Source organism: Engraulis encrasicolus, chromosome 8 (genome assembly GCF_034702125.1).
Source record: "Engraulis encrasicolus isolate BLACKSEA-1 chromosome 8, IST_EnEncr_1.0, whole genome shotgun sequence".
In the NCBI taxonomy this organism is placed as follows: domain Eukaryota; kingdom Metazoa; phylum Chordata; class Actinopteri; order Clupeiformes; family Engraulidae; genus Engraulis; species Engraulis encrasicolus.
Genome location: NC_085864.1, coordinates 33,016,545 through 33,042,860, shown reverse-complemented (window position 1 = coordinate 33,042,860; position 26,316 = coordinate 33,016,545). Strand labels below are relative to the sequence as shown.

General features: G+C 40.3%; 2 protein-coding genes across 2 annotated transcripts; both read left to right on the top strand.

Moving 5' to 3' along the window:
* The first annotated feature begins 1,084 nt into the window (after positions 1-1,084).
* Positions 1,085-25,522, top strand: LOC134453837 (Fc receptor-like protein 5). The gene is made up of 12 exons (XM_063204586.1): positions 1,085-1,134; positions 11,030-11,065; positions 17,776-18,042; positions 18,210-18,479; positions 18,589-18,801; positions 19,767-19,868; positions 20,609-20,695; positions 21,080-21,349; positions 21,460-21,723; positions 21,877-22,197; positions 24,544-24,636; positions 25,488-25,522. Exons 1-12 carry the CDS (start codon positions 1,104-1,106, stop codon positions 25,520-25,522), a joined length of 1,989 nt encoding a protein of 662 aa, XP_063060656.1. The 5' UTR covers positions 1,085-1,103.
* On the top strand, positions 1,448-9,015 carry LOC134454748 (sterile alpha motif domain-containing protein 3-like). Its single transcript, XM_063205906.1, has 11 exons — positions 1,448-1,477; positions 3,424-3,514; positions 6,163-6,292; positions 6,794-6,832; positions 6,998-7,177; positions 7,271-7,358; positions 7,457-7,606; positions 7,735-7,797; positions 8,121-8,309; positions 8,391-8,553; positions 8,993-9,015. The coding sequence occupies exons 2-11, from the start codon at positions 3,433-3,435 to the stop codon at positions 9,013-9,015; spliced, it is 1,107 nt and encodes a 368-aa protein (XP_063061976.1). The 5' UTR covers positions 1,448-1,477; positions 3,424-3,432.
* Positions 25,523-26,316: the final 794 nt, after the last annotated feature.

Below are 26,316 nucleotides of genomic sequence, written 5' to 3'. Positions count from 1 at the left end.
GAATGCAATCCTATGGAGAATATCATGATCTGCTTCAGTAGTCACAGTGCATGTTGACATGTATGTTTCTTTTAGGTGTATTTCAGATTGCCAATGTTGACAGCATCCATGCATCCCCAAACCATGTCAGTCCCACTACCATGCTTGGCTTATGAGAGGATACACCTTTTTTGTAAAACTCACTTGTTTACCACCACACATGCTTGACACCATCTAAAGCAAATTTGTTTATCTTGGTCTCAAGAGAGATGAACAGACCAAGGATATGGATCACTGGAACCATGTTGTGTGATCTGAAGAGACCAAGATAAACAAATTTGCTTTAGATGGTGTCAAGCATGTGTGGTGGTAAACAAGTGAGTTTTACAAAAAAGGTTTATCCTCTCATAAGCCAAGCATGGTAGTGGGACTGACATGGTTTGGGGATGCATGAATGCTGTCAACATTGGCAATCTGAAATACACCTAAAAGAAACATGCATGTCAACATGCACTGTGACTACTGAAGCAGATCATGATATTCTCCATAGGATTGCATTCAAATCTCACACCAATCTATTTAAGCCAGATGCAGACTCAAAATTTAAAAGTTCAATGCAAAGAAAGGTTGAAACGCACACTGATGACCTCCCTTGTCATCCCTTTTCATTTCATTTCATTTCGAGACGATTCGAGCCAACATAGCCCCTTCTCTACCGGATTTTAATCTGGGGTGTACTCACTTTTGTGAGTACATGTTCAAACATTAATGGCTGTATTTTCTTTTTTTCTGAGTGAACAAGAAATTTAAGCGGTTAAATATGTTGTTAAAAGGTCACTAATCATTGTGTCAAAGTTACATTTCTGTAATGCTTTCCTATGAAAAGATATACTCAAAAATCTGCAAAACTGTGAGGGGTGTATTCACTTTCGTGATATACTGTAGATAGATAGATAGATAGATAGATAGATAGATAGATAGATAGATAGATAGATAGATAGATAGACAGATAGATAGAGATACAGACCAGTCCCATAGCATGTGACCAATGACCAACTGTATATGACAGCATTGACCACTATTCTCTCTCTCAGTGTCACTCACACTCTGTGACACAACGCACCATGGACATCACACTTCTGTGTGTGATTCTTGGTAAGTACAATGTCATTATTATTCACAAATATAGGCTCTTGGCGAAAAGCAAGATAATATAGTGAAACATAGGCCTACTGCATCATGAATTGCTATAGGCCTATGCTATGATAACAAGTTTGCAGTTATTTTGTCGGAATTTAAATGATGTAAGCCAATCGTAGTTGATGGTACACTCTTAGAAAAAAGGGTTCCTGTGGGTGCTATATAGATCCCAGGGGTTCAATTATGAGAAAATAGAACCCTTTCTACTTGAAAGGTGCTATATCTCGCACGTGAAGATTTTTTTGATTTCCAACGAACCTTTCCAACGGCGACCATTCAGTCTGGCGTTAAACTAACAGTAAGTGGTTACATTTTTACAATCTCTGTATTTCTCATTAAACCTAGGCTACTAAGTGTCATGTATGGGACCTAAAATGGTATGTGTTTCTCTTTAAGGACGTGAAAGGGTGTGTTTGAAAAAATGTACAGCTATTGGTTTGACCGTCGATAGGGGCGTTAACTTTTATAACGTCAGTTGTTTTGCTAATGTTAGGCATGCTAGCAGAAGGACGTTGAACTATACGTTAATTTTTAGAGTAGTCCTAGATGGATTTCCACTGTCAGCGCCACGGACTACAACAGATATGATCTTACACCACGATTAATTGTTTTTGTTTTTGTATTGTTTGTGTTTCATAGAGGGTGACAGGGTCGGGAATCCAAGTTGTCCGCTAACTTGGCCTAGCTATAAATGTAGCTATAAAACAGAAAGAAGGCCGCTACCGTGTCATCTGGAACCGATATTTGACATTGTATATTAACCATGGGCTCTGTTAACACCAGCCAAAATGCTAAATGCAGTTGAAATTCAGTTTGGCTGGTACCAACTTTCAAGCCACTTTGACCAATTAGCGGGCTACGGTTTGTGTGTTTGGCTAGTAGACTTCAACACCAAGACATTTTGGCTGGTGATGAAAAAAAGTTAATTTTGAGCCCTGATGCTGACATAAGCGCGTACGACTTTGTTGCGAGCGTCGACGTTGCGCAAGGCACGTCAGCGAGAACTTGTTGTCACGATGTGGGTGTTATTAAATACAGCGCATTTGCAGTCGGCCACAAATATGAACGATACGATGAGCTCGCACCGGTTTGCTCTACTAACACACCACGTGTGAGGAGTGGGGGGACAGGCAGTGAGGAGGAGCTGAAGTGGGGACCTGCGCAAACTTGTGTAGAGGTGTGAGACAAGACCCATATACACACGTGAGTGAGTTGTTGACCAACCAGTTCATGAGCGCGTGACCTCGGAGGCAGTCCGCCGACGAGCGTTGAAGGGGATAAGCAACTGCAGAGGTTTGTAAGATCTGACTACAGCCGCATTCATCCCGCGATAGTTTGACACCATGTGACATGTCACCTCGTCAACGCAACGCCGACGAATTTTCGAAGTTTGACAGGAAATCTAACCGTCATGCAGCATTTTCCATCCAGGGTGCATTGCTGTCTAAATGTGCATGCATGCGTTGACACATCTCGAATGCACCTAATCACCGCATACACCCAGAAAGCAGCGCGCCGTGTGTCAAAGAGACGTTGCTCCTTTTAAATAGCGAAGTACAACACTTCTGGCGATAAGCAGACATCGAAAGGGTGCCCGAAGTAGCCCAAGCACTCCTTCATCTTCCGGACACTGCTGGTCAAAAAAACGATTAAACGAAATATTTAATTCCTCTCGCTACTTGCTTTTAACGTTTCGGTATTCCCCCCTGTATTTGCCCCTTTGCATCAACATGTTATGCTATTCTGAGCCGTGCAGCGTTTACCCGAGGCTTGACTGTTAACTATCTTGTTTCACAGCCTAGATTGTTGCCTCAGTCAGGCTCTGTATATACTCACATACGTCGTACTTAATGTTGGGGCGCCCCCTTGTGGCAGTACGATTAAACAAACAAAACAAAAGCAGCAACAACATCCAAATCATAAACCATAGGCCAATCCTAGCTGGTTGTGTTATGTGTGGTTGGTTTGTATTTCTATAGGCTATATTTAGGCTATAACGTCATGGTATGGTTTAGGATTTGTATGTTGTTTTTCTTTTTGTTTTTATCTTTCTGCCACGAGGTGTATAGGCCACAGGGCCTATATTCTGAAATAGTACAGTGCTTTTTTATATATGTATTTGGTATTGAAAAGGAAAACCCTAAAATGCCACTCTTGGCTGTTTGACAGTATGTATATATGCATGTCCATACACACACATGCACACTCTAATGCATGATATTGTGTGATATTGTGTCATTTCAGATATTCCAAATGGTGGACAAGTGGTCCCAAGATAATGTCGGCAAATGGCTGCAAAGCATTAATCTCATAGATTTTAAGGAAACATTCAGAGGTACGGTACATGGATTTCTTCAAATGTCCATTCTGTGAGGTCATCAAATTTCAACTACGAAAGTACCTAACGCATCTGCAATTATTGCACAACCACCAACCCAATTTCAGTATCACCTGTAATGTGGGAGGATGTAATAGAACATACAAGAGTGTTCCATGTCTGAGAAACCATATATATAGAAAGCATAGAGAAGCTTTGACCACGAGCTCAAATATTGATAAACATCCCATTGACCAGATTGAAGAAGCCATAGATGATGATGATGATGAGGACAATGATGATGATGATGATGATGCTTATGTTGATGAGAGGCGTGTGAAAGGGAATACTTTGGAGAGTCTTTTATCTGGACTGAAGCAACATGTGGCTCTTTTCATTTTAAATCTACAAGAAAAACATCTTCTCCCAAAATTGACCCAGGACACAATAGTAACCAACCTCCAATTTATGATTATTTTTTTTCAACAGCACTATGCTGAGATAATAAAATTTCATTTGAGTAGTTCAGGATTTAGATTGGAAGACCATGAAGATTTGGATTTTTTGCTGTCTGAAGACACAGTTTTTGATTCAGCATTTGAGTATGTAAAGTCCGAGTACAAACTCCTTCAGTACAGTAAAGAGCACCTTAATTTTGTGGAACCTGTGCAAAAATGTTTAGGCATCAACAGCAAGGGGAATGAGGATTCATTTCAATACATTCCCATAAAAGATGTTCTCAAGACTCACCTGGAGAACACTGATGTTTTTGAATCATTCCAAAGAACCTGTGAGAGATCCCCAAGTGCTTTTACTTTTAGTGACTATACTGACGGAGAGATATTCCAGGGAAGTCCTTTTTTTGGAGATGCCAACATTGTCAGATTACATCTTTACACAGATGAATTCGAGATAGTGAACCCTCTATCTTCCAAAAAAACACTTCACAAACTTGCTGCATTTTATTTTACAATTGGAAATCTTGAGGCAAATTTTAAGTCCGAACTCCGGTTCTTACACCTCTGCATTCTTGTGAAGAACAAACTACTCCAAAAGTATTCTTACAGAGAGATTCTGCGCCCCCTCATTGATGATCTGATCTCTTTACATATTCACGGACTGGCACTCAATGTGAACGGGCAAAGTGTGCATGTGAAGGCGGCATTAGCAACAATTTCTGCAGACAATTTGGCAGCTCATAGCTTGGCAGGATTTACGTGTTGCTTCAGTAGTGGGCGTGTGTGTCGTTATTGTATGGTCACCTATAATGACTTAAAACTCCATGTTAATGAGGAACACACAGTAATAAGAACATCTGAAGTGCACAAATACCACCTGGAAGCACTGAGGGAGAGCCCTGCGATATCAAAACAGACCTACGGGGTCGTCAGTGAATGTCCATTTAATGAACTGCCATACTTCGATGTCACACAAGCATTTCCCCCTGATTTAATGCATGATTTCCTGGAGGGAGTTATACCTGTGGTAATCTGTGAGGTAATCAAGGCATTACATCACCGCAACATTGTCTCAGTCTCGAGTGTGAATGCAGAGTTGGATGCATTTGAAATTGGAAAGAATGACAGAAGCAACATTCCACAGAAATTATCACAAAACAGCTTGAAACTAAACAAATTACAAGGGACAGCATCACAAAACTGGTGTCTGTTTAGGATTTTGCCCTTTCTTATTGCTCATTACATTCCAGAGGGTGAGGTTCACTGGGGTATTTTTTTGAAGTGCCGTGAGATTGGTGAGATCCTTTTTTCTTCCAACATCAGAAAAGACACCATCCCAGTCCTCAGCCTGCAAATTGGTGAATTTCTGTCTGGTTTTAAAACCTTGTTCCCTGCTACTTTCACCCCCAAACTCCACTACCTGATCCATTACCCCCGACTAATTTCAGAATTTGGGCCCTTGAAGCCATTGTGGTGCATGCGGTTTGAGGGGAAACACCAATATTTCAAACGTCTGGCAAAAAATACATGCAATTTCAAGAATGTGTGCTACACCCTTTCGAAAAGGCACCAGTTAAGGGAGTGCTGGGAGTTGACATCGCTGGATGTTCTCAAGCAAAGTGTTTACACAGAGGGAGAGCGACTTACTCCATTCAGAGCTTTACCATCAAGTATTCAGGAAGGAGTGAGAGAGAAAAGCTGCGTTGAGGACATTCCTTGGGAGGAGAAAGTTGGTTTGGTTAGCACTCTGTCTACCAACAATGTTAGATATAGGGTTGGTGACAATTTCGTGATTGATGCTATTGAAGAGGACATTCCAATATTCATCAAGATTTCCAAAATTGTTCAATTCAGGGGGGTTTGGATGATTTTTGGTCAATTATTAATTCCAAAAGAATTCAATGGGCATTATCATGCCTTTAAAGTGGAGGACCTGGGTCAGTGGATTGTGGTGCAGCCAGGGGAGGAGAAAGATCCTCATGCTCTGGACTTGTATATCCATGACGATGACGCATTTGTTACACTTCACCATGGTGTACAAAATGCAAGGTGATTAGACTCCTTACGGTTGCCCTCCTAACTTGTGGGCTCTTGTTTTTGACCACTATTTTTGCTTCCCTTATAACAATGTTTATTGGCTTGATGGTGTGCTGTAAACATGCATGTGAAATAGTTTTTATTTATTGATTTTATTTATCTATTTTACAGAGCAGGAAATTGATGGGGAAACTCTTTTGGGACTCACAGAGAGGATGATAGAGAAGCTTTTTCCAGTCATTAAGCTACAAGTGTTGTTCATGAAGGAGCTCCAACATTTAAAAAACTCTTCTACTTCAGAGTAAGTACAAGTGTGTCATATGATAGTGATAGTGAGTTAGTACGCAGTGGTTTTTTGTCCTTGCCTTACATTGAACTTTTACATTTTGAGTTTGCACCTGGCTAAACTAAATGTTTGTGAGACTTTAATGAAATCCTATAGAGAGATCATGATCTGCTTCAGTAGTCACAGTACATGTTGACTAGTTGTTTTTTTGTGTGAAATTCAGCTTCCTACTGTTGATGGCATCCACACAGCTCCAAACATTTCAGTCCCACCACCATGTTTGACCTTCAGCATGGGGGCACTGTACAGATCACTTTTTTTTTACCACCACACACGCTTGACACCATCTAATGCTAATTTGTTAATCATGGTCTCAGAGTCCAACATACTGTACTAAGGATATGGGTTACTGGAACCATGTCCTGTGACGGAAGCTGAATTCCACCAAAAGAAACATGTGGTGTGTATGTGTTTTTCTGCACTACTTTACTTACTGTCTTCTATCTCTTTACCCAGGCCTGTAACTGCAGCACCCTGTAATGGACCATGTGATCAGTAAGCAATAAGCACACCTGATGGGTGGTGTAAATAAGTCATTCTGCAATATCTGTTAAGAAAAAAAACTTTGTGTTGCACCTAATAATCTTCTACTTATATCCAAATACCACATTAATTTTTACTATACTTAAAACTACACAACAAAATTATGTATCTACACAGGCAAGGGCCACTGTCACATGTGACCGAACCATGGCCTGCAGTATTCTGTTTACCAGACTTTCCACCAGAATTAAAAGCTGCTCTGCTGAGAAAGGATCCTGCCTTTAAAAAGAAGGATAAATCACATTTGCGTGCACTGTTGATTCAAGTGTTGTTTGACAACATCACTAAACACACATGGTGAATACATTTATATATTATTATGACATACTGTATGTTGTTTTTGTTAACCGGGATGCTATGCATTGATAATGTGCTGTTTTTATTATGTAGGTATCCCAGTCACAAAATGTACGGAGACGTTCTGGGTACCCTGACAATGAAATATCCTTTTTTAAAGGATGGCAGCTCTTCTGGACATGTATGTATAGTACACATACGTGCACATCAATGATAGTGGGTTTGTTTTTTATCAACACTAACAAACTCTCACAACTCCCTTTGCCTGTTTATCTTTAGGCAACACTATTGGAATGTTTGCGTAACAAATTTAAGAAGGAGAGAAGGCCTCTTCTGAATTCAGCTGTAGTGGAAGAGATGAAAGTCAAATATGGCTCAAAGAAGAGGACCTCCGCCCAGATGACTGACTGCCATTCCTCTACTCAAATGGTACATGTTTCCCATATCATTTTTTGCTTTTGTATTGTCCTTATGTGTACACTGTCTGCAGCCAGGGAACTGTGGTGGCTTTAAACAAACCACACTAATTCTTGATTATTCTTTTATACATACACCAGCTTGCCAAAAGGAGAGGACACCCTCCATCAACAGTTCAGCCAGTGCCTAACTCTTCACAAGAGGTATTATCTATTTTTTATGTGTCCATATTGTTTCTAATAATTGTGACATGGTCATGTTTCGTAAGTGTACAATGTTAGATGTTAAATTTTACTTCACAGAAATACAGTCTCTATCAGTCAAAGTGGCTAATACGTTTTCTTTTCTACCAGTCAAACTGAATTTCCACCAGTATTTGGCTGGTTTGTGGGTGTTAATTTAGAGGTTTTAAAAGTTTTAAAAGGTTTTAAAAGTTAACTTGTAACAAGCACCTGGAGTCACTCACTCAACTCATTGTTCACATGTTGTCTTGTGTGTTATACTTAAGGTTACTTTACAATTACAGTGTATGGAGGATGACACGAGCTACGCAGAGCATATGAAATACATAGCGCAAGAGATGAGGAAAGCTGCACCCAACATACAGCAGATCAAAGTGCGAATGAGGAGGACACTTTTGCAGCGGACGGCGGACATGACCAAAGCAACAGAGCACGTCATGGAACAATTTCCATTCCTTGGAAATCCTATTCTAGTGAGTAAATGTAGTATGGGACAAAATAAATCTTAGCCAGATGCATACTGTGTTATTTACTATTTATGTCTTCTGTTACAGTTGCGCCATGAAATGATGCTCAGGCATGGGATCGATGTCACCAACCTTACAACGGAGTTGGAGGGAGTGGCGCACAACATCATCAAAGCCATGAGGGAGAAAAAAGACCCGAAACCAGTTTCACGGACCCTGCTGGATGACTCCGATGAGGCTGGGATGAAGAGTGAGTTCTCTTTATCAAACCTGACAACTCAACTCAAAGAATGTCATTGTTGTTGCAATGACCTTGAATATGCCTAAATGACTGTTCATTTCTTTTGTCATAACAGATGCTGCCCTGCTACTGCTACCAAGCTTGTTCAGAGAGGACAGTAATTTAATTTACTGTATAGAGGTATGTACATATTTGCATGGCACAAATTTTACACACATTTCCCTCGAAGCAATGCTTAAGCCTGGCTTTAACAGTTCATATGTTGACCTTGTGCTATTGTCCTTGAATGTTTTGAAAAAGGCAGCATTTTGATTTCATTCACAAAATATCAAGCGTTTTTTGGAATCCTCTTTGTATAAAATAGCATTAACCCAGTTCCAATTCTTCTGATGTTGTCTTGATGTTCATGACATTTCATGAAAATTATTTTTATTGTGTTTTGGAAAAGACTCCTTCAATTACAAGTCCTGATATTCTGATATTCTTTTGTCCCACTCAGGAACCAGTCAGCCCGAACCCAACCATCGTTTTCCACGGGTCCCTGAATGCCCTGAAAGCAGAGAACATCAGCATCCATCTGGATGGAAAAACCATTGTCAAAGCAAAATTGTCCATCCCAGAATCAATTGAATGTCTGTTCTGTGTTTATTTTCTTTTCAACGTTTCATACCCCACGCCAATAGTTAACACCCTTACCTTTATCGAAAAATTCTTGCTAAAATTGCCCAACAATACAAAGATTCCCCTCCCTGTCCTCAAAATGCATAACCAATTAATGTCCTACAATTAGATTACTTAGAAACATGTTTTTTTTAATTGTCTTTTATTCAAAGGTGTGTGTGTTATGTCACTAGGATTAGATTTATTTGTTACACCAGCGCTGTGCAGCCTTGCTATGTTATTCCCAGCGCCCTTGTGTGTGTGTGTGTGTGTGTGTGTGTTTTGATGACTTTGCTGCCACTCTTGGAACTTATCTTATCTATAAAACCCCAAAAAAACAGAAAAGTAAACATTGTACATTGTACGTTTTTGATGGATGAATGAATTAATGTAAAAAAAAGAGAGAGAGAGAGAACAGGTTTTGTGTTTTATTGCCCTCTTTTTTTCATATGTTGTTGAGCGTGTTACACCCCTTTTTTGAATGAATTAATGTACCTTAAAATAAACGGATATTGTCTTTGAAAGCTTGTGTCCTTCACTTCTTAGCATTGTTCATACAAGGAGAAATGTTTAAAGACTGTTCTTATCTTTGATATAAGTCTTCACAACGTTTGACAAAAAAAAATATTATGGATTTAATAATAATAATAATAATAATAATAATAATAATAGTAATAATAGTTCTATAAAGAACCTCTGTATGGTTCCATGTAGCACCATTGGGTCTGGCTTCAAAGAACCCTATAGGGTTCTTTTCATGAACCCTTCAAAAGGGTTCTATATAGAACCTTTCAGGGGTGCCATATATGAAGCATGTGATAGAACCTTTTTTGGTTCTATATAGAACCATTTTTTCTAAGAGCGTAGGGTTTGATACGTTGCAAACTCAACTTCAAGTTAAAGACAAATCATTATAATATAAAGAAGATTGGCCTTTCGGTTTCTTGATTCTTCATTGGCTACAAGCAGATGTAATGTGTTTGACGACCTGATTACAGTTACAGTACAGCAATGACAGACAGAAACTTTTTGTGATGACCCCCGCCCCCCCTCCACCACGACAGTGTGTAGGCCTATATCTGTATGCTGTTGGAATTAACACTCGTTTAAATATAACAAAATGCCATTCAAATTTATCTGCAAATACCAAAAATGTATAATCTGTTATGCCTATATGGTCATTTCAAAACTTGTTTGTCTTAAATTACAATAATAACTAAAGCAAGTGTGTACTTTGTATATAGCCTATTGCAGTGTTTCTCAACCAGGGTGTTATGGCACCCTGGGGTGCCACAGGCCCCCCTCAGGGGTGCCGCGGAAACGTGGCTGATAAATAAACAATGTAATTTAACACATATTTGTCATAAGTAATAAAGTATTGCTTAGTCAGTGCTCAGGAGAGTCTTTCATCTGCCATTTACACACAATAAAGTAAATTTAGGTCGCCCCAGTAAGCTGCAACTTCGAACGTAGGTTGTGTGACGTCTCCAAATGTGTTACTTTTCTAAGCTTTTGTGGTATCCGATGAGATGCCATGTTACAGCTTGTTGCTTAGGGGTGCCTTGAAAATTTTCAGTAATTGAAAGGGTGCCTCTCATAAAAAAAGGTCGAGAAACACCTATTGTCGCCTATTGTATTACTTATATGTAGGCCTACTGTAATGTGTATATAGGCCTACCACAATGTATTGCAAATGCTTGTTGTAAGCTTCTTCTTTTGCCTCATTTTGATATTGTAGTTCACATTTGTGGTGGATTCGAAGTGTTAATATTTGTTTGAAGCTCTGTGTATGATTCCTATTTTCGTGTTTTGTTTCATATTGTAGCAACAGTTTCAGAGCAGCATTTCGTACACACAGAAGGTAAGACAAATGTTTCTGACTTTGCTGAGCTGAGCGAGGTTGAATTATGTTATTGTAGAGCTTTATGCCATACATTCTTGGCCGTCATGGGTAAGCGGTGTCAAGCCCAAGGGTTGCCGATTCGATTCCTGACCCGTAACCCGTAATTAACCAGTTCTCTCCTCCATGACTGAGGCATGAATGCAATTTCGTTGTGTGCTATGTAATAATGACATTGGAAGTTCCCAGATGGGTTTCATTCTATAAATTGTAGGCCATTGTATTCAGAGAATTGAATTCTGTTGTTCATACAGTAGAATACAGTATGGCATTACTTTGAGATCCCCATATTGTAGACCTACAACAGAGGTTTTACCCTCCAGCTATTGGTTTGCCATTGATGAGTGTCACTCACATACCAGTGTAAGTGATGCAACATTGATTATTAAATTCTATTTGATCTCTTCTCACTTTAAATCTTAAATTGGGATGTTGTCTTTTGTCATATTTCATTGAACTGTCATGGACTTCCAAAAGTAGTTCATGTGTGTATGTTGTGGTGGAGGTGGGGACAGACCGTGTTTTAAAGTGTAATAGTGCCACAGTTTGTGTGTGTGTGTGGGTGTGTGTGTGTGTGTGGGGGGTGGGGGTGGGGGGTGCACAACAGTGCAGTAGTGCTGAAAGTGCAAACGTGCTATGGGTTGTTGGTGTGGGGACTATGAACTGATGTGTGTGACAGAAAATGTATCTACTGTAAGAATTAAGGTAGACAGTGGTTAACTGTAAGTCAGCTAATGTTCAGATTGAGCTCACTTGAAGGACTTTGTTTACCAGGGGGACAGGGTTAGCAGGACAAGGTGCATGTTGGGGAAGGGATTTTTTTAAAAAGATTTTTTTGTAATTTTAATTGAAGTTTAGTATGTCTTCCAAATCCATGAAGTATAAATGACAATTTAACTCTTGCAGATTGCAGCTTCAATGTAAATAATGATCATTTGTTGCACTGGCTACATTGGTACATTGGTGTGGGAGTTCTACTCCATTGATGAGTTGGATTGCTTTTGTAACAAAGTTCTTCAAACCATCCGTGACACAATGCGAGTAAGATGTCAAAATGTAAAATTTGTTTAACCAGACTCAAAGGAAATTAAAGGAGTCAGGGGTAGCCACCCACTATTAGGCCTGTAAACAGTCAATAGGCCTATGTAGAATAAGTAAATCACATGCCATATATGATATAATACCATTAAGAATTCAAAGCTAAAACCCATACTAACATCCCTAATACTAAGTGTGTGCATAAAAACATATCAGTTGGCGTGTGTGAACGGTAATGTTGGAGGGATGTGTTGTGCAGCCGCTTACCTCTGTCCCAGGGCCTTGCTGCTGGGGTCACGTTGCAGGCCGGCCCTGTCTTCAGAGCCTTTCTCTACACTGGCTCTCCTCCAAGTTTACAGTTGTAGGGGAAACCATACACAAATACATGATCAAACCCCAAAGGTATATCCACAAAGTCACCAAGTAAGTTCAGACTGGGTTTTAACAGTGGATTGCTCTCTGCTAGATGACAGCACTAGCCATGGGCCCAGCGAACTAGCGGCCAGCGCGTCCAAGTTCACTGGTGACTACTCCCCAAGTAGGTCTTCCAGTGACCTATGACCCTTATAGGCCCATAGACAGAGCGGTTAGTCGGTGCCCCCCATGTGGTGTAGACCTGTTAGTGTACTGTGTAAGTCCAAAACGCACTCTCTTACAAATACCATATCTTTATTGTCTTACGGTTGGTCTGAAGAACCAAATAGACTCTCTGACCTTTCGGCCCCTGTTCGCTTCAAGGGGCCAAAGATCAGTTTAATTTTGACTGGGATCGTATGTAGAGTGACCAAATGTCTTTATTTCCCGGGACATGTCTTGATTTTAGGACCTGTCCTGGGCGTCCCGGTGTATTTTTGTGAAATAATGGAATATCCCAATGGATCATTAAAATCCATTTGGATAACACACTGTTGTACAACAGTTTAATTAAAAAAAAAAAAAACATGTCAGTGTCATTAACATTGTTTTGAAGGCTGGGGAACACAATTGAAACACTTTCATATTCCATAGCCTGTTGAGCTTTTCCCTTGCGCCTCTCCCACAAAGTAACCCAACGACATTGAGCGCACCTGCAGTGCATTTCTTAGCAGGTGTTCTATCTCTTACTTTGGCCTAACAAGACAGCCAACCATTCTATCACTTCTGTCAGCGACATGTATCGTAGAAGCGCAAACGTTCATCATTGGTGAAGTTTTGTGGCCGATGGCAAATGAAATCAGACAAATGGCAAATGACATCAGACAAATGAATGAGGTGAAATAGCTGACGACAATCCTTCTGATTATCAAATTAACAACTAGATGACGCTTAAATACAATGAACAAGCTTGTGAAAAGCAGCAACGAGCTAAATGTTAAGATGACCGAAGATAAAAGACTGTCACAGCCAAAGAGACGATGTGAACACCAGCACAATATTACATGTGTCATTCCAAGTCCATGCGCAAAAGCCCACACACTTTTTGGAGGAGTCTTCTGCAGACTCATATCAAGACTAACTCCATGAAAATATCTCACAGTTGCATTTTGCATGTGCTGTATAGGAAGTGGTGGGCAAACTAGAGTGATTTGTTACAGTCCAGTGCCACAAATAACCTTTTCCCTTGGATAACACATGCTGTACCTCTAACTGTACTGTACCTCTGTACCTGTAACTTTTTAAAAGGGCGGACAAAGTACTAGACAATGAAAATGAGCTGCCATTAGTCAGCCTGCCATCAGCAGCTAAGGTGCTTAAATAAACTTTTGATGGCATTTTTTGTTAAAAGTTGGCAACCATGCCAGAAGTTATCAGCATGGGCTAAGGTTTCAGAATCACCTGGTTGCCAACATGGAACTTGACCTTTAAGGTCAAATATGAAGGTCAAAAGGTCAAACACGGTCAAATAACAGTGTTATTTAGTTAAAAATTGTTACAAAGTTGTTAAAAGTGGGAAACCATGCCAGACGTCATCAGCATTGATTAAGGATTCAGAATCAACTTCTTGCCAACACTGAACTTGACCTTTAGGGTCAAATTTGAAGGCCAAAAGGTTGGGTCAAATTTGAAGGCCAAAAGGTCAAAAATAGGGTATTTTCTTACTAGTTTTTTTTGGGAACTGTATATTCATGGAATTCTTTTTCAAAAGTTGGCAACCATGGCAGAAGTTATCAGAATGGGCTAAGGTTTCAGAATCACCTGGTTGCCAACTTGGAACTTGAACTTTAGGGTCAAATATAAGGGTCAAAAGGTCAAACACGGTCAAATAACAGTGTTATTTAGTTAAAAATTGCTAAAAGATATTGAAAGTGGTAAACCATGCCAGAAGTCATCAGCATGGACTAAGGATTCAGAATCAACTTGCTGTCAACACGGAACTTGACCTTTAGGGTCAAATTTGAAGGTCAAAAGGTCAAAACCTATTTATTTTAAGGTTAGACTTTTTGGAGGACTGTGTTCATGGAAATCTTTTTCAAAAGTTGGTAACCATGCTAGAAGTTATCAGCATGGACTAAGGTTTCAGAATCACCTGGAACTTGACCTTTAAGGTCAAATCTGAAGGTCAAAAACAATGTATTTTCTGGTTTGCCTTTTTTGGTGATCTTTATATTCATGGAATTCTTGTTTTCAAAAGTTGGCAACCATGCTAGAAGTTATCAGCATGGACTAAAGTTTCAGAATCACCTGGTTACCATATAGAACTTGACCTCTAAGGTCAAATTTGAAGGTCAAAAGGTCAACCGAGGTCAATTAAAAAATCCGTTTTTTGGTGATGTGCTTTCATAAAATACAAGTTGTTTGCATGGTACTGTATATTGAATAATTAGTAGGCCTATAATTTGATATGATTTGATTTGGCTTATCATGGTGGGGCTCTGGCCGGTCATCCTTAGACATTCATCATAGCTCAGTTGCATAACATTTACTTAAACTTGTATTTTCACTATGGTCATCTAAATTACTTTATTCGTCTTTGTGAAGCACATTAAGCTGCTGGTATGAAATGGGATATGCCTTGGCTCACCACTGAATTTGCTTTGCCCCATCAACTCACAGGCTTTCCATAAAAAAATAATGACTTCTGTTATTTCTAATGTGTTTCAAATGGTTATAGCAATGAAGGATACTTCCTGATTTGCTATGTCATATCATGGTTAGGAAATGAAACCTACAGTAAGAGTAGATCAAGTATTGCACACTTTTCTTGATTTTCTCATAACTACTGTAGAATGTTCTGTTGCAATTTCCCAGGCTTGAGTTTTTGTGTCACCTGTACAAAGCACCATGCTTATCTTTGGGTATTGATCGGTCTAGACATTACTTTTTTCAGAAAGACAAAAAGGCAATTGATATGTTACCACCAAGTGATGCATATGGATTGCATCTTGCATAAGCAAATCAGCAGGCAAATGTATGGCTGCAGTCTGACAAAGTACATATTAACAAAGACACTGAGGAGGCAGGTGGTTGGAAAGTTGTAGACCAACACTTGATGGCTGCGTGGCAAAGGAAACCTCCAGTTCCACATAGTAGCTTAGGACTGATAAGTGGTGGTTGTAGAACCAAGTGGCCAATCAATGCCTGCTGTTGCCTGAGGAATGGACAGCCCTGTATACCTGCATGTGATGAAATTGTAAAATGTTTAAACACCGTAGGGATAGAACATGATCTGGATGACACAAACTTTTGGTAATAACAGCAACAATAGCTCCTTCAAATACATAAATATTCAGTATGTACTGACATCACATTTGAATTTTAATTATCATTTTAATTATTATTGAAGTAAAGAAACAATATGATGAATTACATTCTTGTTTTTGACCATTTGCAATAATCACTTTCATTCATACCCTAATAATAAAGACTACATAACTTCTAAATATACAGTCCCCTAAAGTATTGGAACAGAAAGGCAAATTTCCTTGTTTTTGTTGTTCACTGAAGACTTGGGTTTAAAGGGGCTCTAAGTAGGATTAAAAGGTTCATTAATCACTGTTCAGTCATCTGATACTTATTTGAGTCATTAGTAGGTGAAGGGTGACTCTCGCGACCACTTCCACAGTCCACTGTCAGAAAACCCCAAATGCAGCTTTTGACAGCGCTGTCTGCTTCGGGAGAAACCTCATCAAAACAGTGTTTTATTTTCTTTAATATCATTTGTTCCAATACTTTCACTCACCTAAAATTATTTAAATAATGAGAAATATCTCCTCCAGGTACTAATTATTCAATACATCATGCAAACAACATGTATTTTATGAAAGCACATCACAAAAACCCAAAACATTTTTTTTCATCGGTTGACCTTTTGACCTTCAAATTTGACCTTAAAGGTCAAGTTCTATGCTGGCAACCATGGACCATGAAACCATTGTCCATGCTGATAACTTCTAGCATGATTGTCAACTTTTGAAAAAGAATTCCATGGATATGAAGCTCCCCCCAAAAGGCAAACCAGAAAATGCATTGTTTTTGACATTCAAATTTGACCTTAAAAGTCAAGTTCCATGTTAGCAACCAGGTGATTCTGAAACCTTAGTCCATGCTATTTGAAAAAGAATTCCATGAATATACAGTTCCCAAAATAGACTAACCAGAAAATACATTGTTTTTGACCTTTTGACCTTCAAATTTGACCCTAAAGGTCAAGTTCCGTGTTGGCAACAAGTTGATTCTGAATCTTTAGTCCATGCTGATGACTTCTGACATGGTTGCCCACTTTTAACATCATTTTAACATTTTTTAACTAAATAACACTGTTATTTGACCGTGGTTGACCTTTTGACCTTCATATTTGACCTTAAAGGTCAAGTTCCATGTTGGCAACCAGGTGATTCTGAAACCTTAGCCCATGCTGATAACTTCTGGCATGGTTGCCAACTTTTAACAGAAAATGCCATCAAACATTTATTTTAGGGTCTTGGCAGGCTGACTACATAGTAGAAGTCTTCTCTCTCTGAGTGTCATTTTGGTCTGCTATAGTTGCTTTGCTTTTTTCAAATGTTTGTAAATGAGTAAAAACCAACATCAGGCTGTGCAGTGCAGTGGGAATCGGCTCCTATTGGGTAAGTCTGATGTGTTTGCCTGTTGGGCACTGATCCAGTGTTCATGTGTTTTGCTCTCTGGAGGACAAGCTTCCAGGATTGCTATGGTTGTGCTCTGTCTGCTGTGTTAACATAGTATTGTCGTTTACAGGCTTTGATCAATGTTTTTCTGACAATGAGTTAATTATTTACAAAGTGTTTCTAATGCTTTTTTAGACTGTTATTCTAGCCTGATAAACCAGCCTAAATGAGACCAGAGTAATTTAGTCTGGCCCCGATGAACGATACCTCCGAAGATTGCTGATGAGAACAACCTGTTGTTTTTTCAAACCGTGCCGGCGCTCTGACCAATCGGTGATCTTTGCTGTTGATGTGCTTTCCCAACAGTGTTGCGAGCTTCGTCGTCACTCCCTCAAAAACCCACCCGCTTTGATTCAAAACAAATCACTGCGCTGTAATTGGTTTTGCCGGACTCAGGGCACAGTGTTCAAAACGCTCTCAGATCCGAGGCCAGACCCACTCGCAGCTGAAAAATGTTGGCGTCCCAGCGGGTTCCGCTGTTTTACTAGGCTACTGTTATTCTGCTTTTTGTGCTTCATCTCTCCATAGACCTTCCTTCAGCTAATCTGACTGTAGAGCCTCAGGGTCCTGTGTTCCCTGGAGAATTGGTCACCTTGACGTGTAACATACGGTCTAGCAGTGGCTGGACATACAAGTGGTACAATAACCATAGTCTGGTGTTTGAGTCTGAGGAAAACACTTTCAACATCACAACAGTTACCGAGTCTGATAAGGGCCAGTACTGGTGTCACGGGGAGAGACCAGATAGACCCACATCTTCAAAGAACAGCAGTTACATTAGCCTTGATGTAATAGGTGAGCCCAGAATATTACAAAACTGCTTTACCAATGTGACTCCTTACTTGTATTATTTTCAATTATATATATATATATATATATATAATCTGCTATTATAGCAACTATATTTTACCAACATGTAGGAAAAAACTCAATTTTGAAATTCATTTATTTATTTATTTCAGTCCAGCCTGAACTCACGCAAGATCCGAATTTTTTACTCTTGACTGGATACAATGTGACTCTGAGGTGTGAGTTGGATGTCTCCTCTGGTTTGAGTTTCTACTGGTACAAGAATACACTTAACTCCACTCCTGTGGCCCAGACTGATGTGAGCTCCTACACCATTAGCCATCTTCAGCTCTCTGATGGAGGACAGTACTGGTGCAGAGCTCAGATACAGCAGACAGTGCGTCACACGCAGCACAGCAATGGGATCTGGGTCAATGTCACAGGTGATTTTTTAATTTTGGAAAGTGCACCAAGTCTACATTTTGTAATAAAAAATAAAAACTGCTCAAACACTGTGATTTTGAGAAAATTTGTTTTTTTTTTCATGTTTAGACAAGCCCACATCAATAGTTCTTTCCAACGGCACAGAATTTTTCTATGAAGAGACTGTCTTCCTTCGATGTGAAGTCCAAGGTGGGAGAGGCGGTGACTGGGATTACAGATGGTATAGGAAGGACTACAGCTACAGCAGCAATGAGTATCTACGCAGTTCTGCACAGGAGTACAGCTTTCGCATGAGCAATTATGACGACTACACTTACACCTGTGAAGTGAAACACAAAAATGGTTTGAATCATTCAGCCAGAAGTCAGCCAGTTACAATGAGTGAGTGCAAATATATTATGATTTTTTAATACATACCGGTACGTGTATTTCTCTGGTAGGCCTACTGTATTGTACACATGCAGTGCTGTGCATTTGTTGTTCACAGGAAATTATTTCACCAGAGCAATTTAATTGTCAGTTCGTTTATTCATTCTTCACGTGTCAGTACGGTTTCTGTTGCTCCATGGGATAGTAATATTATTTTTCATAACTGGGGGGTGGGGGGTGGTGTCCTCCACACCTGCTCATTAAACTCTTGTGAACTTTTTGTCATAAAGGGGAGATTTCTGCCTACGTGACAATTGGGGGGTCACCTTGGCTGACTGAAGGAGACTCAGTGACTCTGAGCTGTAAAGTTGGGCACTCCACTCTGGGCTGGAGATACCGCTGGTACAAAATGGTTCGACTCAGTAATATTCGATCGCATTATAAATGTGAAAACCAAATTCAATGTGAAGAGATCACCTCAGGCAACATCAGTGAAGATGGCAGCTCCTACACTCTCGGCCCTGTTACCAGTCAACACACAGGGGCTTACGCGTGTCAATCGGAAAGAGGGGAAAGGGGGGAATACAGCTATCCTACATTTTTATGGGTCAAAGGTAAACAGCACGTTTACTAAATCCTACATCATACAATCTAAAAAAGTAAAATTTGGTCTGCACCAATGGTTCTCAACCCTTTTTGAATAAATGCCCCCTGGACCTCATCACATGCCTCCCAATGCCCCCTTGACCTCATCATAAGCTTACCAACACCCCCTTAACCTAATTAGTATTAAAAATAAATAAATAACGCCCCCTTGTGAGAGCCCTGTTGAGACGCACTATTCTACATTGTTGAATTAAATAAAAATACTATTATTCTCATAATTCATGTTCCTGATTTTATTCTTTGTACTCCAGGTTCTTCTTCTTCTCCAGTGTCACTGCAAATCAGTCCCAACAGAAGTCAGCACTTCTCCAGAGAGTCCCTGTCACTGAGCTGTGTAGGACTGGGGGACACTAGTGGATGGAAAGTTGTAGGGTATACACGCGGAAGAGAAAAATGCCCTGATGTGAATGGAAGCTCATGTACACTGCCATCCCTTGAAAATGGAGACAATGGAGTTTACTGGTGTCAAGACCCGTCAGGGAACTCAAGCCAACCTGTCGAAATCGAAGTGAAAGGTAAAGAACATACACATCAGTTAAGGAAAGACATTAGTATGTTATGCCAAGAAATTCATACACACACACAGTAGATGGCAACAACTCATATGTTACATAACTAAAAACTGCTGTCTGAAGTACTGTTTGCAAATTGCAAATTGTATCTGCCAGAAACGATGCTGATTTTGCAACTAATCCTGATAATGCTATATTCCAAATGCCAAATCAGTTACACAAAGTTGCTAATTAACCACCAACTAATTAACACCAATGTTGCTAATACAGTATACTGTATATAAAACCTTTTATTAGTTTATTCATGACAGGACAGTGAGAGATTTTGACAGGAAACATGTGGGAAAGAGAGATGGGAAAGGTTCAGCAAAAGATCTAGGCTGGAATAAAAACAGGGTCGCCGACATAGCAGCCCGAAATTGATACGAAAATCAAACTAATGCAGCCACCACAAAGTGGGGACAGTATGCATGTGACAGATGACAGTTAGGTTGTCAATATATAATATAGGCAGTGCATTCTAGTGTTTATTCTTAATGTTTCATTCTATTTCCTTTTTCTGTTATGCTTCTTCTCCATAGACCTACCCTATGCTCGTCTGACTGTAGAGCCCCAGGGTCGTGTGCTGCCTGGAGAAACAGTCATCTTTACGTGTAACATACGGTCTGGTAGTGGCTGGACATATAAGTGGTATAAGGGCTACCGGAGTCCTACTCTATTGTTCAAGACTGAGGAAAATTCTTTCAACATCACATCAGCTTCTGACTCTGATGAGGACTATTACCAGTGTCAAGGGGAGAGACAAGAAAGACCCACGTCATCACAGAACAGCAGTTACATTAGCCTTGATGTAATAGGTGAGTCATATCCCTAAATATAACAAAACTGCTTTACCACTGTAAGTCCTTACCTGTCACATTTAATATTATCTGCTGTTCGCATCGCAATCGTATATCAATAGATAGATATATTCTTTCATACAGTAGAATGTACAAGGATTGGTAGGATCTGAAAAAATTACCAGTTGCCTATAATTTGTTTCCATGTTTTAGCCAATCCCAAACTCACACAGAATAAGGATTATCTTCTCCTGACCGGAGACTCTGTGACTCTGAGGTGTGAGTCGGATGTCTCCTCTGGTTTGAGTTTCTACTGGTACAAGAATACACTTAACTCCGCTCCTGTGGCCCAGACTGATGTGAGCTCCTACACCATTAACCATCTTCAGCTCTCTGATGGAGGACAGTACTGGTGCAGAGCTCAGATACAGCAGACAGTGCGCCACACGCAGTACAGCAATGGGATCTGGGTCAATGTCACAGGTGACTTTCATTTTAAATGTTAAAGTTGTATCATCAAGAGTACATTGTGTAAAAATATAAACTGCTCAAATACTGCCATAATAATGAGAACTTTTTTATTTCCTGTTTAGACAAGCCCTTGGCATCAATCACCGTTCTTTACGATGTGACAGAATTTTTCAGTGGAGAGACTGTCTCCCTTCGATGTGAAGTCCAGGGTGGTAGAGTCAGTGACTGGGCGTACAGCTGGTATGAAGAGAAGTCCACAGAGCCTCTTCCCAGTTCTTACCGGAACTACCGATTTGATATGACGAGCTCTGATGGCATTTATACCTGTGACGCGAAACACAAAAATGGTTTGAATCATTCAGCCAGAAGTGAGCCTATTACAATAAGTAAGTGCAAATACCATATGTCATGTTTTCTATCTTTCTCTTTTGCAGTGTGGTCGCCACATACAGTAGGCTTACTGTGCATTTGCTGTATTTAAGCATATGCAGCTACCGCCACCAAACACAATAAATTCTTGTGAACCTTTTGTCTTAAAGAGTGGATTTATGCCTTGCTGACAATCAATGGGTCATCTTGGGTGATGGAAGGAGATTCTGTGACTCTGAGCTGTAAAGTTATGCACTCCACTCTGAGCTGGAGATACCGCTGGTACAAAATGATTCCTCACAGTACAACTCAGTCTTATACATGCGGAGACCAAGGTCACTGTGAAGAGATCATCTCAGACAGCATCAGTGAAGATGGGAGCTACTACAATCTTGGTCCTGCTGCCAGCAAACACACTGGGAACTACACATGCAGAGCGGAAAGAGGGGGGAGGGGGCGGTATAGCCCATCTCAACCTCTCTGGGTTATAGGTGAACAGCACTTTACTTTCATCCTATATCATCTGAAAAGGAAAATTTGGTCTATACTGATTTATGTCTTTAAAGGGGAACTGTGTAGGATTGATGGTGAACAGAGTAGGTATTAGAACTATACTGCTCATTGAGACTGTGCTGCTTTTTGCCAAATTTGATCTTTTCATGAATATTTATGATTTAATAAACTAATATTTACTAGTATGAGACCCAGGTACAGTAAGTTGTTTCCCAGTCACCATGAATACTAATATTATCTGCTGTTCATATTTCAATCATCAATAGATAGATATATTCTTTCATACAGTAGAACATACAGTACAAGGATTGGTAGCATCTGAAAAGTTTACCAGTTGCCTACAGTATAATTTGTTCTCATTTTTTTTAGCCAATCCCAAACTCACACAGAATAAGGATTATCTTCTCCTGACCGGAGACTCTGTGACTCTGAGGTGTGAGTCGAGTGTCTCCTCTGGTTTGAGTTTCTACTGGTACAAGAATACACTTAACTCCGCTCCTGTGGCCCAGACTGATGAGAGATCCTACACCATTAACCATCTTCAGCTCTCTGATGGAGGACAGTACTGGTGCAGAGCTCAGATACAGCAGACAGTGCGCCACACACAGTACAGCAATGGGATCTGGGTCAATGTCACAGGTGACTTTCCTTTTAAATGTTAAAGTTGTATCATCAAGAGTACATTGTGTAAAAATATAAACTGCTCAAATACTGCCATAATAATGAGAAAACATTTTTTTCTGTTTAGACAAGCCCTTGGCATCAATCACCGTTCTTTATGATGTGACAGAATTTTTCAGTGGAGAGACTGTCTCCCTTCGATGTGAAGTCCAGGGTTTGAGAGGCTATGACTGGGAGTACAGCTGGTATGAAGAGAAGTCCACAGAGCCTCTTCCCAGTTCTGACCAGGATTACAGCTTTGATATGACGAGCTCTGACGGCATTTTCACCTGTGAAGCGAAACACCAAAATGGTTTGAATCATTCAGCCAGAAGTGAGCCTATTACAATAAGTAAGTGCAAATACCATATGTCATGTTTTCTATCTTTCTCTTTTGCAGTGTGGTCGCCACATACAGTAGGCTTACTGTGCATTTGCTGTATTTAAGCTTATGCAGTAACCGCCACCAACACAATAAATTCTTGTGAACCTTTTGTCTTAAAGAGTGGATTTATGCTTTGCTGACAATCAACGGGTCATCTTGGGTGATGGAAGGAGATTCAGTGACTCTGAGCTGTAAAGTTATGCACTCCACTCTGAGCTGGAGATACCGCTGGTACAAAATGATTCCTCACAGTACAACTCAGTCTTATACATGCGGAGACCAAGTTCACTGTGAAGAGATCATCTCAGACAGCATTAGTGATGATGGGACCTCCTACACTCTTGGCCCTGTTACCACCAAACACAACGGAAACTACACATGCAGTGCAGAAAGGGGACTCAGGAGGCAGTATAGCCCGTCTAAACCTCTCTGGGTCACAGGTGAACTGCACTTTACTTTCATCCTATATCATCGGAAAAGGAAGATTTAGTCTATACTGACTTATTTCAGTACACTGTGTAAGATTGTTAGTTGTTTATTTCCAGAATCCATGCTACCCATTCTCTAATGATACCTTTTTCAAGAATACTTTCCACCAACATCAAATTCTAAGTATTCATTATGACTGGAAAAAAATGCATTTTTCATACATGAAAAGGGGGATCTTTTCCATGGTCCGCCATTTTGAATTCCCAGAAATACCCATTTTTAGCTGCAAAAATGACTGTACTTGGGCCAAATATTAGTTTATTACTTAGTAAACTTTCATGAAAAGATCAAATTTAGCAATAGGCAGCCCAGTTTCAATGAGCAGCATAGTTGCAGCACCTTTTTTACCATTTCCTGCACAGAGTACCTTTACGTAAAGGTGCACTGCGTAGTATCGATGGTGAACAGAGTAGGTAATGCAACTATGCTGCTCATTGAGACTGTGCTTCCATTTGCCAAATTTGATCTTTTCATGAATATTAACGATTTAATAAACTAATACTATGTTTGCTATTTAATAACTAATTTACTAGTATGACCCAGGTACAGTAAGTCATCATGCCATATTTAGAAAGTCAGTAAGTCATCATTAATGCTTAGATAGTGGTGGTAAGTATCTGTGAAAAATGTAACATGTGCTAAAATAATACTTTATTAAATAATAATACTAAAATAACACAGACTCCAGTGCGCCTTTAAGAGGCAAGAGAATGACGAGAAACTCACTAAAAATGTACATGAATGTGTCTTGTAAAATGTTTAAAAAGGTATTATTGTTGTTGGTATTCAGTCTCCAGGACCCCTGTGTGGATCGGAGTTGGAGTGCCTTTGGTCTTTTGCATCCTCTTATTCGGACTGCTGTGCTGGTTCAGAAAGCGCAAAGGTATTTAACTTATTACTCTCCCAATAATCACAAGCCTGTGTGTATTCCACCTTATCACCCAGTGAGCAGACGGAATGTCTTCTGATTGGCTGAGCAGGTGTCCTTTATTCCCCGGTAGCAGGACACCTATGAAGTCATGCGGGCGTGCGGCGTCCAAGTTGCTTCTTTTCTAACTTTTTGGCGAAGTGCAGTTACTAGTTCTATCGCATCTGGTTGTCTAGTCAAGACCGCGTCGTTAGTTCTATCGCATCTGGTTGTCTAGTCAAGACCCCGTTACTAATTCTATCGCATCTGGTTGTCAAGTCAAAAACCCAGTCGTCAACTCTATCGCATTTGGTTGTCAAGTCACCCCAACATTCTGCGCGCGTCCTTACATGCCTCTGATAGAGACGCATCTCACTAGATTAGGAAGTGGTGCCCATAGCAACGTACCAAGCGCAGTGGTTAATCTACTTTCTCACAAAGCCTTAGATCAACATATTAATAAATTAATACTTAAATGCTGGTAACCGGGTGATCAGTGGAATAGCGGCCTTCAAGGTGTCCCGATATCAAGGGAAAATGGACTTGGCGAAGCGAACAGCCCTGCGGCTGCGCCGTCGGGCTGTTTAGAACGCTCCGCCTCATCCATTATTTCCCTTGATATCGGGACACCTCGTCGGCCGCTATTCCATACATCGTTCACCCCCATCCCTTGTCCCTCCACATGTGATCTCGCCTCAGAGGACCTGCCCTAGATGTAACGTGTAGGGAAATGATGATTGAGTGGAAGCTTAGGCATGCCAAGCTCAGGCTAATTGATTGTATTTTTCTAGAATCTTGTGACATGTATGTTTTTGTTCCAATTAAAGGTGCCAGCCAGGCGTCCAGCACACCACCACAGTAAGTACATGTACCATTCCGTTATGATTCAATTCCTTCTGTTCTCAACCAGTATCAAAACATGTTTGTGATCATTCATTCACTACCTAGAGTATGACATCTACGTTTGGTTAACATGCAGATATTAGAGACATTGAGATTATGGCAAACGGGCTGTTTATGTTCGTCTCTCTCTAGGGGTCGGCAGGTGCAGAGCATCGATAAGAGTTCAGACGAGGATGACGACCACTATGCGCCACTGCAGCAAGGTTGGTCATCATGCTGTATATACATGGGTTCATCTGTTTTGATTCTTTCTGGATGCTTGCGGCCTTTCTCAAAACCTGCAGTGCCCTTCCAAGTGTATCAGCCTACTTAGTCACACCCATTGATTGGATATTCCGTAGAGATCACCAAAGAGTATCCAATCACTGGGCATGACTAATTAGGCTGATGCACTTGGGAGTGCACTGCACTAGGTTTTGAGAAGGGCCGGGTTGTGGCCGTATTCTGACTGTTTTGCCAACGAGTCTGGCTCTTTGGTCAGAGCCAGAGTGGTCAGTTTACTACCCCAGAAGGTCCGGGTTCAATTCCTGGCTGGGCAACTCTACTCCCCTTTGCTACAATGTTCATGCATGTAGGCAACAGATAAAGTTCTGCTGAGGTGAACGTTTACAGACATAAAGCAGTTGTAAGTCTGTCTGTAGCCCCTTAATGCACGCCGTACCTCCTGTGGCACGCTGTAATAGACATTGAAAGTTAACTACTATAGCACTACACTACTATGACAGTGCACAGGGCCTTTGGTAATACATTACG

Coding starts and splice junctions, on each gene's coding strand:
- LOC134453837 (XM_063204586.1), top strand. CDS start 1,104: ATGGACATCACACTTCTGTGTGTGATTCTTG. Junction 19,869..20,608: donor TGTAGGACTGGGGGACACTA/GTGGATGGAAAG, acceptor TCTTCTCCATAG/ACCTACCCTATGCTCGTCTG. Junction 24,637..25,487: donor CTGGTTCAGAAAGCGCAAAG/GTATTTAACTTA, acceptor TTCCAATTAAAG/GTGCCAGCCAGGCGTCCAGC.
- LOC134454748 (XM_063205906.1), top strand. CDS start 3,433: ATGGTGGACAAGTGGTCCCAAGATAATGTCGGCAAATGGCTGCAAAGC. Junction 3,515..6,162: donor TTTTAAGGAAACATTCAGAG/GTACGGTACATG, acceptor TCTATTTTACAG/AGCAGGAAATTGATGGGGAA. Junction 8,310..8,390: donor TCCTTGGAAATCCTATTCTA/GTGAGTAAATGT, acceptor CTTCTGTTACAG/TTGCGCCATGAAATGATGCT.